The sequence below is a fragment of the Acomys russatus genome, chromosome 32 (genome assembly GCF_903995435.1).
Source record: "Acomys russatus chromosome 32, mAcoRus1.1, whole genome shotgun sequence".
Lineage (NCBI taxonomy): Eukaryota > Metazoa > Chordata > Mammalia > Rodentia > Muridae > Acomys > Acomys russatus.
This window is the reverse complement of record NC_067168.1, coordinates 46,597,795-46,611,304: the sequence shown is the minus strand read 5'-3', so window position 1 is coordinate 46,611,304 and position 13,510 is coordinate 46,597,795. Positions and strand designations below refer to the sequence as shown.

Sequence of the window (13,510 nt, the reverse complement as noted above, 5' to 3'; positions counted from 1 at the left end):
CATGTATCGCTGGGTAGCCTGAAACTCGGCCTCCCCTCTGCCTCAGCCTCCAGGTGGGGGGATGACAGCATAAGGGCTGTCGCTGCCACCTGTCCTCACTTCTGTGTGTGTTTTTTACTAACGAATTATTGCAACATTAAATCTCATTTGTATATTTAAAAACTGTGGTTTTAATTTATGTGTAGTAAAATTTTGAAGATTTATATTAGGTGTCTGGAGAGAGATGGCTCAGCAGTTAAGGGCACTTGTTGCTCTTGCAGAAAACCTGGGTTTAGTTTCCAACACCCTGTGTGGCTTCCAACTCTCTTTAGCTCTAGTTCCAGGGGGCCCAGGGCCCTCTTCTGCAATTCTTGGGAGCCGCATGCACACGGGCCATGTATTTATGGGCAAGATGTACACATAAAATAAATCTTAAGAAAATACTTCTTTTAAATTATGTGTATGTACACATGTGTGTGCAGTGTGTACACATGCTAGCACAGGTGCCTGTGGAGTCCAAAAGGTGTCGGAACTCCTGGAGCTGGAGCCACAGTTGTGAGCCACCCAACTTGGTGCCAAGAATTGAACTCTTAACCCCTGAGCCACCTTCTTCTCTCCCACCCCCCTCCGCAGACAGAGAGAGAGAGAGTATTAACTGTTTATGCTATGTATGGTATTTATATAAGCACTTTTTTTTTCAAGACAGGGTTTCTCTGTGTAGCCTTAGCCATCCTGGACTCCCTTTGTAGACCAGGCTAGCCTCGAACTCACATCGTTCCACCTGCCTCTGCCTCCTGAGTGCTGGGATTAAAGGCGTGCACCACCACAGCCTGGCTATAAGCAGTGTTTGTAATATATATATTTAGTTTTTTCCTTGAATTAAAGAATCAGAGGTGTGGCTTCAGGCAAAATGTTAATAGCTGCCTAACTTTTCTTTCAGAGTTATTTTGAAACTCCATTTATTGAGCACTCGTTCTTTTCCAGAGTCACATCACGTCAGTTGACTTGGGAGAAACGAACATAGACGGAGCCATAGGTGAGCAGCGTGTGCACCGACATATGTAAGTCATGAAGGGCGGGCAGACACGACAGTAAAGACCTCTGTGATCCTAGGCATGGCGGCATCGGAGGAGTTCATCAAGGTCACTCTGTCTGCGTTCGAAGCTGTGATCCAGTACCCGGTTCTGCTGGCCAACTACCGCGCTACGGTCAGTTTCTGGGAAAGCCCTCGGTCGTTTATTTGGTAATCCTGTGTGCGTGTGTACCGGGGGTGACAGATGTTCATCCTTGCAGGAGCTGTGCATAAGAGCAGGGAGAGCCTTGCAAAGCTGCTTCCCCTCCGATTGTGTTGGTCGGGGCGGGGCAAGTTTCTCTGAATATTTCCATCACTTCCGGCCCCCTTCTTGTGGTGGGCAGTAGCACGCGCCTGTGGAAGAAAGTGTTGCAGATGTGTATGTGTGTGCACACGTGTGCGCATGTGCGTGTGTGTGTGTGTGTGTGTGTATGCATGACTGTGTGCCTGTGTGTGCGTGCGTGTGTGTGTGTGTGTGTGTGTGTGTGTGTGTGTGTGTGCGCCTGTGTGTGAGTGTGCACGTGTGTGTCTGTCTGCATGCCCAAGCGCAGCTGTGACTTGCAACTTACCAAGTCCCTTGTTCTGGCTCCCACTGTGGTCAGGTGGCGGCTGAAGCAGCCACTGGTTGTGATTTCAGTCGCTTGTCCTCTTAGTGGAAGGCGTCTTGTAGACACATCTACACTGCTGAGTAATTTCCTGACCCCTGTAGTCCGGTTCCATTTGGCGATGTGTCTGTTTCCGTCTGTTTCATGCAGTTGCTAATGCCAGCATCAGAAGACAGTCTTGTGCCTTTCTCTGTGGCGTCTGTCACACTGCTCCTGTGTCTGTGAGGCGGCCTTGTAGGTGCTGTTTGTCCTTCCTCCCTGAAGCCTCTGTGTGAACTCTTTCCTCAGATGCCTCGTGTTGTCTTCTGTCAGGAGCTCCATTTCCTGCAGTTGAGGCCCTGTCACACCTTGGCCTTCTATGTGCAAGTGACATCAGAGACCATACTTCTAGGGACATGCTTCTCCCTGTTCTAGGAGTGAGTGAATATGTGGCCAGGGCTTGGTGGCAGAGCTGGCGTTCCCTTCTCTGCACAGACCCACGGGCGGGTGCCTCACTCAGCTCCTGTGCTGGTTGGTTGGTGAGCGGCTCCTGCTGGCATCAGTCACTTTCTACCACAGACGTCCGCACAGAAATGGCCCTCAAAGCGCCCTGCTGTCTCTTCAGGCTTTTCTACTGTCTGCATTCAGGCTTTTCTTTTTTCTTTTCTTTTTTTTTGGTTTTTCGAGACAAAGTCTCTCTGTGTAGCCTTGGCCATCCTGGACTCACTTTGTAGACCAGGCTGGCCTCAAACTCACAGCGATCCGCCTGTCTCTGCCTCCCGAGTGCTGGGATTAAAGGCGTGCGCCACCACGTCCGGCTCCATTCGGGCTTTTCAATCATATTGTTGGCCCATGTCCCCATCCACACCTAATAGGAGAGGGCCGGTCGCGGTGCTTTGCTGGCGAGGAGTCCCAGGCCTCTGAGTGAGATGTTACTTTACTGACCCTGTTGCTTAATGAACAATAAGCTCAGGGCTAATTTGCTCAGATACAGAGTTTATAAATATCTGTATTGTACTTAAATAGAAATTTAATTAGTGTGTTTTCCAATCATGAAACACGTGTGCTAATTATTGCTGCTACAGCCTCGATTATGATAGAGAAGGCATCATCACAACTTACCACTTCATAAAAATGCTCTGTAATGCCACAGCCCAGGGGAGAGCTTCTAATTATCTCTTCTTAGGCATGACTGGAATGCATGAGGAAAAAGACCCGCACCCCAGGGAGGCCCACACCAATGCCTGATGCCCGATGCCGGCTCACACAGTCCAGGCAGCTGCATTGACCTCCTGCTGAGCACTGAGCCAGCCAGCCTCCTGCTCTGCGGGGTCACTAAGGTCAGCGCCACCCAGTACAGGCATCCTGTGAGTTGCCCTACACTGAGTGGGGAGCCTGACCAAGGAGAGGATCACTGAGAACATGGCAGCACCAGATCTGTGCACAAATTCACTTTAATTGCCAACTTGACAATATAGGGTCACCTTGGAAGGGTTAGAGGGAGCCTCCCGGAACTGTCTAGATCAGGTTGCTTTGTAGGCAGGTCTGTAGGGGATTGCCTGGATTATGGTAACCTATGCAGGATGGGGGGTTGGCGCTGGCAGTATGGGCAGGTGGGTGAGGCAGGGAGCCAGCCCATTACGGCTGACGACATTCCCTGGGCTTCCGTCCTGGACTGTATGAAAAAGGAGAAAGTGAGTGTGAGCTAGCCCGACAGCATCAGGTAGCAGAGGGAAGCCGTTCGCCTAGCTCCTTGCATATGTTTCTTTGACTTTCCAGGAAGGGAAAACACAGTTTAGCTTGAACCCTGTCAATGTGCAAAGCTGGGACAACCAGGACCTCAGTCCAAGAGGGAAAGTGTTCATGTTTCTGGTAACTTCTGTCAGCATTCCAGAAGTTTGTGCCAAAAGGGGTGGTGTGCCCTTCCTGGCCCACACTGATGGGATATTAAGCAAAGATTAAATGTAACTGGTATTTTCCTTAACTCCCCTTAACTCTTACCCTCCTCTCTGGCCTCAGTAACTGGAGACAATGTGAAGTTTCTTTTATCATAAGTAAGGTGGGTTGTTGTTGTTTTGTTTTGTTTTGTCTGTTTGTTTTGTTTTGTTTTGTGAACCAGAACCACTTCTTTAAAGGAAGGCTGGAGAATGCAGTGAGTTGAGTTGGGGCCTTCCAGTCAGCTCCAGCCTGAGCTTGTGTTGCCTGTGTGCATGCGCACCTGTGGTGTTACTAAGAAAAATAGAGAGCAAGGCCAAGGTTTGCAGAATGTACTATGGCTATGAAAGTCGACTAGTTTGTACCTGACTGTGTAAGGACACATTTCTTGAGTTGAGTGTGCAAGGGGAGTCAAGTGTTAACATGGGTTAGGAAGTATGTGCTAGAGGCAGAGGGTGTGTGGCTCTGCTTGCCCAGGCCTAGAGTTGGGCAGCATCCACTCCCTGGCACACAAGTTTAAGGAAGGAAGCCTGAATGGACCGTAAGGTTGGCTTCACCTGGCCAGGGCGGCCTTACCTGGAGCGGGTGGGCAGGGCAGGGAGAGGTGGGAGGAAGGGCCACATAGGGATCAGAGAGAAGTGAGGAGAGGTGTCCTGGCCCTCAGCGGTGCTTGAGGGGCTGTTTCTAGCATGTGACCCTGCAGGTGTGGATTTAGGTGCATGAGTCACTTTTTGTTTGTTTGTTTGTTTGTTTGTTGAGACAGGGTTTCTCTGTGTAGCCTTGGCTGTCCTAGAACTCACTTTGTAGACCAGGCTGGCCTCGAACTCACAGTGCCTGCCTCTGCCTCCCGAGTGCTGGGATTAAAGGCATGCGCCATCACACCCAGTACACAAGTCACTTTTATGCTCTAGGAAGGGCATAAAGTTACAGGCAAGGCAGCTGTGGTCAAAGAAACACCTCAGGTGGGGGGTGGGCTAGCATTTGAACCATTCAGGTCTGAATGTCACCTTTTGGAGACATCTTTATCACAGTGACCCTTTGCTTTATCCCTACTTTGTCAAAATCGGTCCTTTTCTGAACTGTGTGGATGGGTTACTTGTATTATTTGTTGCCCCACTCTGTGTGTGTGGGGGGGGCCAGGAGCCTGGTCAGCCCTACAGAGTGGTGTTCCTGGCATTGGACATCGGTGTTTTCCCTGTGTGATTTCAGAGAGAGTTCTGCCTGCACTTAGGGGAATGCAATTAATCCCATGCTGTGGTAAGCTTGGTTGGTGGCTGCTGAGGCCTGCAGATCCCATTTTCAGAGTGTTGCCTTAAACACACAACTAAAGCACATGCAGTTTATGGGAAACCATTCCTATGAAATATCAAGTGGTACTGTGTTTTGAGAGGACACATTTGCCCTGGTGCTGGGCCCATGCTGTCATGCGCACTGACCTTGGCGTCCTCGCAGAGCTGTCTGTTCCCCTCAGCCCTCCTCAGCCACTGGGGAGTCAGGGAGTGAGGACGTGAGCTCCAGAGACGTCGGGACAGACTGGAAGGCCAGCCTGCTCTCTGGATGTAGATATCCATCTTGCTTGGTGTCTATAGAGGACTGCTTTGATTCCATCTTGGACCTTTTAAAATGAGCACGCGGCGCCCCTCCTTCCCCTCGCCTGCACACTCGGACTGTGGCCTGTAGCCCTAAGAGACAGTGGAAAGTCTGCATTAGGCGGAGAAGAAGCATCAAGCAGCCTGGTCGCCACAGGCTCTGGCAGCCTCCAATCTGGTACCTAGTGGCTGCGTCAAACATGCCCACCCTTCCCAGAAGCCCCAGGTCACCGACTCTTCATTGCTGTGTTTGTGTGTGCGCATATCTGTATGTGATCACACAGTGGGCCGAGCCAGCCCCCTGTGGACACTGTCAGCTCACCTCTGTAATTTATCCTATGACTGTGCAAACACACTGGCTGATGGTGTCAGCAAAGGAGTCACATGTGTTGATATTGGGGTGTGTCAGTTACACACACCCCTCACCCAGGACTGTCATTAAAGACAGTGGCCCTCGAGGTGTCCTGGGGGACATGGGGAATCTGCAGGACAGTTGTTGAGTGTTTATTCTTTGTCTCCTCCCTTTTTTTTTTTTTTTTTTTTCTTCTCATAGCAACTCCAGGAACTGAAAACATTTCTTGGCCCTGTGCCCTGAAGACCATAATTACTTAATCTTTTAAATTGTGTTTTCATGCATTCTGTTTTGCTAGAGTCATTTTACATTAAGGTGCATATTCTGTCAAAAGAGAGATGGCCTCCTCCTTATTAGGGTCTGAAAGACAACAACCTGCCTTAAGAACCAGGAGTTATAAAATAGAATATTAATGAAAACCACCAGATTACTTCTCAACTTTTTCTTTGTTTTCTGTTTTTTTATTTATTCTTCTTTCATATGAAGTATCCCGACCACAGCCACCCTACTTTTCTGCTTTTTCTGTCCTTCAGTATGAATTGCTGAGCACCAATGCTCATGTCGTTAAATGTTTATTTCCTTATTATATATATATGTGTGTGTGTGTGTATGTATGTCTGTGTGTGTGCATGTGTGTATATGTGTACTGTATGTGTGTGTACATGTCTTTTTTGTGTGCATGTGTATATGTGTACTGTGTGTGTGTATGTGTGTTTACATGTGTATGTGCACGTGTGTATTTGTACATGTGTTTATATGGGAATGTGTACGTGTCTATGTGTGCGCATCTGTGCACGGGTATGCATATTTGAGTGCAGGTGCCCACAGGGGCCACAGGTCACTGGACTCCCGGAGCTGGGCTTACAGGTAGTCATGAGTCATTCAGTAGTGTTGTGTTGAAGCGAACTCTGGTTCTCTGCGGAGCGGAGCATGCTCTCACTGCATTTACAGTCAAGTAAGTAGCTGTCTGATAAAGAAATCGGTGCTGGTGAGCCACAAGGGAGCAGTCCTCTCAGTGGTCTTGCATGCCAGCTCCATATTTAAACCCTCATCCTCCACAGGCTACTTTGCAGAGGCTCTGCCTCACCCCTGAAGACAGTTTGTCACTCTGGGACACCGTTGCAGTTGCCTTGAGGTAGTGAAGACAAACCACATTAATTTAAAACAAAATGCTAGTAGAATTAGATTCCAAAGTCTTTGAGCACGAATGCAGGGCCGCACACCGCCTTCCTTCATGGTGCGGACTGTCATGCCATCTGCATCCTGTTGTCAGTTGTGAGATTTCCTCTCTCTCTTTTCATACATGTAATCAGGTCACAGAAGTGGAGCTGGTGAGACTTTGGGCTGTGGGTGGTGGGGTGGGATTGTGTCTAACCCACTACATGAAGTCACTCTTAATGTGGTGAGGCATCTGGATCCCCCTATGCAGACTTGCAGGCCCTGGCTGATTTGGTTTAAACTATCTGTCTGTAACGTATTAGCTCTTTTAAACCCTGTGTGTCTGACGTCACTGGTTGAGGAATTTTGTGTGTCTGTTGGCTGTGGAGGCCCCTTCCCTGGGGGATTGCTCTCCCCCTATTGTCTGTCTGGTTTTTGGCCATCACACCGGCTCCATTGTCAGGTCCCGGGAGCGCAGACAAATCTCCAGCCAGGGCCTTTGCTTCTTGTGTGGTTTAAGGGGAGCGTGATCCTTGATTTGCAGCCTGATAGGATGCAGGTCAGTGCAGACAAGATAACCGTGGTTAGCTGAGGTGGGGGGGCCCGAGGTGGGCACCCGACGTGGGGGGACCCAACATGGGGGGACCCGAGGTGGGCACCTGAGGTAGCAGGACCCGAGGTGGGCACCCGAGGTGGGCGGCATCGTTCCTTAGGCAGTGTCCTGGGCTGAGTAAACAGGAGAATGTGGGTAGAACACTGGATTTCATCTCTCTGCATCCTGACCTCTGCGTGTGGCCAGCTCCTCCTGCTCCGGCCACCATGCCTTCCACCATGAGGGCATTCACCCTCACATTGCTAGCCCAGATGGCCTCTCTCCTGTGATAGTGACTCTGCCTGGGGACAGGTCAGGATTGGCGCCCCACAGCTGCTGTGCCTATGGAGCTCTGAGCTGAGCTTCTTGTCCTTTCTTCCAGGTCATTGACTACATCCTCCCACCCTTGGTCGCCTTGGTTCAAAGCCAGAATGGTGAGTGAGACGATGACACTGAGAACGGGTTACACATTTTGGGGTTTATTTTTTGGGAGTAGCTGGGTGCTGCTGGGGACCCAGGACGGCCTGTCCTCGCCCTCCTGCCTTGCGAGTGCGTACCACCCGATGGGCGCACATCCTGGTCTTCCCCTCTCTGCACAGACTCACAGTCTTGGCATTATTTTCTTCCTTCTAGTGGAGTGGAGACTCTTCAGCTTGCGGCTGCTCTCAGAGACCACGACCCTGCTGGTGAGTCAGGAGCCGGAGGACGGCGACGAAGAGACCAGCTGTGATTCCGACAGCAGTCTCCTGGCACTCATCAAGGGCGAGCTGCTGCCTCAGTAAGCACCATCTGCCCACGCGAACAGGGGTGTGTGCCTCTCTAGGGAGCTTCTGTCCAGCTGGCCCCACGACAGGGTCAGGTCTGGACGACCCCGTGTCTTTGTACATGGCCTTACGCTGGAGAGGTCTAGACACAGGCAGTGGCTGTTCCACTGGGGAGGACGCAGAAGCCTAGTTCCTCTTCACAAAGCCTCTTTGGCAGGTACAGAGCTCTTTTTTTTTTTTTTTTTTTAAGATTTATTTTATTTCTATGAATGCTCTATCTGCAGGTATCTGCACGTACACCTGCATACCAGAAGAGGACATCAGATCACATTATAGGTGCTTATGAGCCACCATGTGATTTCTGGGAATTGAACTCAGGACCTCTGGACAGTGCTCTTAACTGTTGAGCCATCTCTCCAGCCCCCAGAATTCTTATGCAAACTGAAAAATGTTCCTAGCAGGGGGTGGGAGGGGCCTATGATTCAAGACTAGTGGAGTGTGGAATTGAGACTTCTCCGGGCATGTCTCAGAAATAAGTGATGGAGGCCAAGCCTCCCTCTCCCCGGACTCCTTTGAGTGAATATGAACAGGAGGGTGCATTCTTTCTTCTGGTTGCCCTGTTGCTCACGCAGCAAGGTCACAGCAACAGGGTTCCCAGGAGCTCCCAGTGGGGAGAGGGGAGCTCTAAGTGGAGTCTCACGGTGCAGAGAACACTCAGTTGGAGCAACAGAATATTTTTTTGTTTATTTCGAGAGGGTCTCTCTCTGTAGCCCAAGTTTTCCTGGAACTTGTATGTAGCCCAGGCAGGCCTTGAGTTGACAACCCTCTCTCAGCCTCATGCTGGCATTACAGGCACGCAGACCACACCTCTCAATGCTAAAGGGGGTGCTGCTTCTCCCTATAAGATTATTTTACGAGCTTAATGCAAGGTTGCAGATTTTGCATCCCTGTGCATGCCAGATTGTGGCCTGGGCTCCAGTCAGTCACATGAGCAGGTGGTCCGGAATGGCAGCCTTGCCTGGTGCCTCCCTCTGTCTGTGGCATGGAAGGTGGGCTTGCCACAGAGCAGGAAACAGGTGTAATCGTGCTGTGCTTTGCCAGTGGTGAGGGTCTGAAATGCCTTACCTAGCATTAGATCTGCATAAAGTCTAACATTTCAGGTGGCTTCGGCCCGGCCTGACTGGCTGAACAAAGTGCATGATGGGAAGGGGCTGGTCCTGCTCCAGCCAGTTGTGGGGCAATGACCGGCTGTCCGTCACTGCCTGCAGTTTTTTTTGTGTTACAGCTTCAGAGCCTCTAACTGAAGAAGCCACTTGTTTTGTATGTGTGGGGGGTGGGGTGGGGTGGAGTAGGGTGTGTATGGGGGGGGTGCCTATGTGCAAATTTCAGAGGACAACACACAGGACTTGGTCCTCTCATTCCACCATGTGAGTTCCAGGGATGGATCTTGTGTCATCAGCGTGGCCGCGTGCACCTTCACCCACTGCTCAGCTTCACACACAGTCTTGTCCTGCTGGTGGCTCCCACCTGAGGGCTCTGGGGATTCTGCCTCAGGCTGTGCAGAGCTGCTTCTCCTGTGTCATCAGTCCCATATGGCTTCTGTAACATGTCACCAGAGACCAGCTGGCATGGGGTGACAGACATGTGCACTCCGTTGGTGCGGAGGCTTGACGCTGGCTTCCATGGTGAAGCTCTTGGGCCGTGTCTGTACCGTGACTTCCTGCTGGCCTTTGCCTGTTGTGGTTTTCACACCGGAGCCCTTCCCCCATCTTCATGTGTCACATCCCATACTGTCTCTCGTTCATGAGAAGATCTTATTGGGTTTAGAGTCCATCTTAGATTGGGTGGCAACAGCCTGAGATCCTTCAGAAGGCCTGCAAAGACTCTCCATGGTGGGCCCATTCGCATGCTCTGCTCTGAGACCCACACAGTGACGTCAGAGGGTGCTGACTCACCCCGCTCTTGTAGGACCATAGCTCCGATGGCTCCGGTGCCCCGCCTTCTCATATACCCACTCTAAGCCAGCAGCCGTTTGTCAAGTCCCGTGCTTAGAATCTCTGTGATGGCTCCCTCTGTCCCTATGGTCAGGGAACTCAGGCTGCCTGGCGGTTACCTCTGTCTGATGGCTCCTGTGTCTGTTGGTCTGTCCACTCGTGTGCATGTCCTTGCTTGTTTCTGCCCCCTTCAGCTGGTGGGGTGTGGGCAACATTACCGCCTTACTAACAAGAAGGGGTTTTCCTCTTTGGGAAAACAGATTTCACATCTTCCAGAAAATCATCCTGGTTTTTAGTCAGTGGATAGACAAGGTTGGATTTTCAAGGACCATGCTGAAGAGAAGAGACAGTGTTTAATGGCACTTAAGCCCAAATCGACCTTGTTAGTTAATTAACATCAGGACCTCTCAGGACTTTAGTACTCAAATCACTATCAGTGAAGTCTGAGAAACGCAAACAGTTGAGAGCTGACTGCAATAAGGTGAGGCCGTCCCTGATGGGGCTGGAACTGTCATTTGCTGAGCTAACTTACCAGTGCTGCTACTGAGGAGCAAGAGTTCCCTGTTCACACCAGTGTCAGGACAGACTGTCCCAGTGTACAGTCCTTCAGGTCGGCTGACCAGTGCTGTTCCCAGTTTTTATCCCCATCTTTTTCACCCACTTGGCGTTGCTGACCAATTGGAGTGGAGATTGTCCTGGGCCAGGAATAGACACGCAAGCCAGCTAAGGGGTAAGAGGGCTAGATACAGGGTAGAAATCACGTAATTTCTGAGAATGGGCGGAGACTTTCCTAGGAATTTAAAAAGATTTATTTTTCTTTTCTAATTACGGATGGATATGTGTATATGTGAATACAGGTGTCCAGAGAGGCCAGAAGACTTCTTTTCCTTTGAGATGGGTCTGGCTGTCCTGTGATGTTCAGCTTTGTCATTCTCATGGATGGCAGCCTCACGGTGGCAGGGTGGGGTGCAGAGGGAAGGTTCTCCAGGGTTTTATTCTCTCAAAGATGGTGTCAAGGAAGGGTGTGGGGCGGTGCCTGCTCTCTGTCTCCAGCTGAAGTGAAGGAGCCTCATCTCGAGTGAGGAGTGAGCTTCTGTGCAGGGAGACTGCAGAGGAGTCCTGAACAGGCGGGAGGGAATGACAGTGTGCGCGTAGGGCCTCCTGTCTGGCCGCGAGGTCAGAGATGCCAAAGGGCTGAGCAGGGACAGTCACACACACATCTGAGCTCTGTGGTGTGTCTATGGTTAGCTTTTAGCTGAGCATTTGGCATTGGAAGGTTCATGCTGGTAAAATGTGTCTGTAGTGTCACTGTGATGGCGTGCCACCTGGTGTGTCTCCTGGGGAACATAAACACAGCCTTTCTTTCTTTCTCATTAAAAAAAAATTCTCTTGTTACCTGTAAAGTCATCGGGGTCATTCGACCTCATAAATTATTAGGGCTCCATCTTTAGAGTCCGGGGAGAAACGTATTCCTCCTCACAGGTCAGAAGGCATCTCCTCTGAGAGTTTGGGATCTCGATGGATTCCCGTCAATGGCCACACACTGTAGGTTCAGTTAGCTGTCGTAGCAATCCCGCCTAGCAGTAATCATTGTGCAGACTGTCTACTTTCCATTCCTGTGGCTCAGTGGACATCTGGAACTTTCTTTGTTTCCTCCAGGCACAGGATTCTGGGTCAGGGTGGAATTCATGTGGGAGCACTTACAAGGCCCTGGCTTCCATTCCCAGTAAGACACAGACACAGACGCAGACACACACACACACACACACACACACACACACACACACACACACACACACACACACACACACACACGGGAAGAGGGTGGGGTGGGGTGAAGTGAGCATGAGAGTTGCAGGGAGCAGAGCAGTGCTCATGTGTCTGTGCTGCCTACAGGAGGGAAGTGGAATATGGGATTTTTTCATCACCTGCCATCTTTCCTCTTGTGATCGGCTCTTGTGTCTTCACTGTCACCACGCTGTCTTAGCCATGGTATAACTATGAACACAGCCATGGGTACAACACTGGGCCTCGTGCCCCCAGGGAAACCAAGTGTGGGGTGGCTTAGCGACACTAGCATGGATGCCTGCTGCCCCGGTCTCTTGCCGGCTGCACAGCTCAGGTCTGATCTCCTTCATTAGTGTCCTATGCAGTGGGTGTCACCACCACAAAGTGTCACCAGCAGTAGCCCATGCAAGTCCTGTGCTCAGAGTTACATGGCTTTCCCCCAAATGTTGGCGTGTTACAATCCGTCATTTCCTGACATCCGGGGCATGCGAGGGAGGAAAGCTGAGTTGTTTCTGGTGCTTTTGCTTCTCAGGTACGAGCACATCCTCACGGAGCCCGACCCAGTTCCGGCCTACGCTCTGAAGCTGCTTGTTGCCATGACAGAACACAACCCTGCTTTCTCCAGGTACCGGGAGGCCAGCGTTTCAGCTGCCAGCGGGGTCACTGCTCAAATCCCCTGCCTTGTGCTGCCATCATTCATGCTGTCTTGGCCCGAGTTCATGGGTTTTAGCCTCTAACTTGCATTTGCACCCCATGGGGTGAGTGATGCTTCAAAATGGTGAAGCTTGACCTGGGGGAAGCAGCACAGGAGGCCTGAGTTAGAGTCTGAGAAGCCGCGTAACACCCAGATGTGCAGTGTGAGCATGGGAGCCGGCTGGCCAGCTAGCTCAGTGTACACATGAGAAACAGCAAAGAGACCCTGTGTCAAATCAGGCGGCAGAGGCCAGGACCCCAATAGACAACCAATGAGGTTGTCTATTTACGACTGACACACGTGGCATAATGTGAACACCCTGGTGCGTGTACACAAGTGCACATACACACATCTCTTACACACACACACACACACACACACACACAACTGAAACAATAAGCTCTTTAAAAGAGAAAAAAATCTTTAAGTACATAATGACAGCATTGTGCAGTGGTGTGTGTGTGTGTGTGTGTGTGTGTTTTCTAGAGTGTTGTAGCTTTGCATTGTGGTGGTTGAGTTTTAAAAATTGAGATTATGATTCTCTATTTTCTTGAAAATTGATTTTTTTTTTTTAATCAAAACACCTTGGTGCTTTGCTCCCCTGTGCTTATTTGTACTCCTGGGGATGTCTTTGCTGAACTAATATGTGAAAATTGGATTTCATTTTATTTAGCATTGATAATATTGAATCTCTTTAGCGTTTATTCTCTTTGTCCAATAAAAATCAAAGCTACGTTGCAGGCTGGGGTGGTGGTTTACGTCCTCAGCTCCAGCATTCTGGAGGAAGAAGCAGGTGGACCTTTGTGAGTCCAGAGCAGCCTAGTCTGTACAGTAACCCTCACCCCCACCCCGACCTTCACCCCTACCCCGCCCCACCCCCCATCCCCAGCCTTTACAAAGGTCTGAGGCTCTGGGGGTCAAGAGTGAGGCATTTAACATGTGTCTCCTTGTCTCCCCCTATGGGAGCCCGAGTGCAGCCTATAAATGTGCCCTCAGCAACACTGAAGGA

The 13,510-nt window shown here is 50.5% G+C and overlaps 1 protein-coding gene across 1 annotated transcript in view; it reads left to right on the top strand.

Annotated features, from left to right (window-relative positions):
- Ulk4 (unc-51 like kinase 4) overlaps positions 1-13,510 on the top strand; it is a 280,600-nt gene that overhangs the window by 86,968 nt on the left and 180,122 nt on the right. The window contains exons 25-29 of the mRNA XM_051140405.1: positions 964-1,015; positions 1,093-1,187; positions 7,644-7,695; positions 7,895-8,039; positions 12,340-12,432. Coding sequence (XP_050996362.1) covers positions 964-1,015; positions 1,093-1,187; positions 7,644-7,695; positions 7,895-8,039; positions 12,340-12,432 — 437 coding nt within the window. The remainder of the gene's footprint in view (positions 1-963; positions 1,016-1,092; positions 1,188-7,643; positions 7,696-7,894; positions 8,040-12,339; positions 12,433-13,510) is intronic.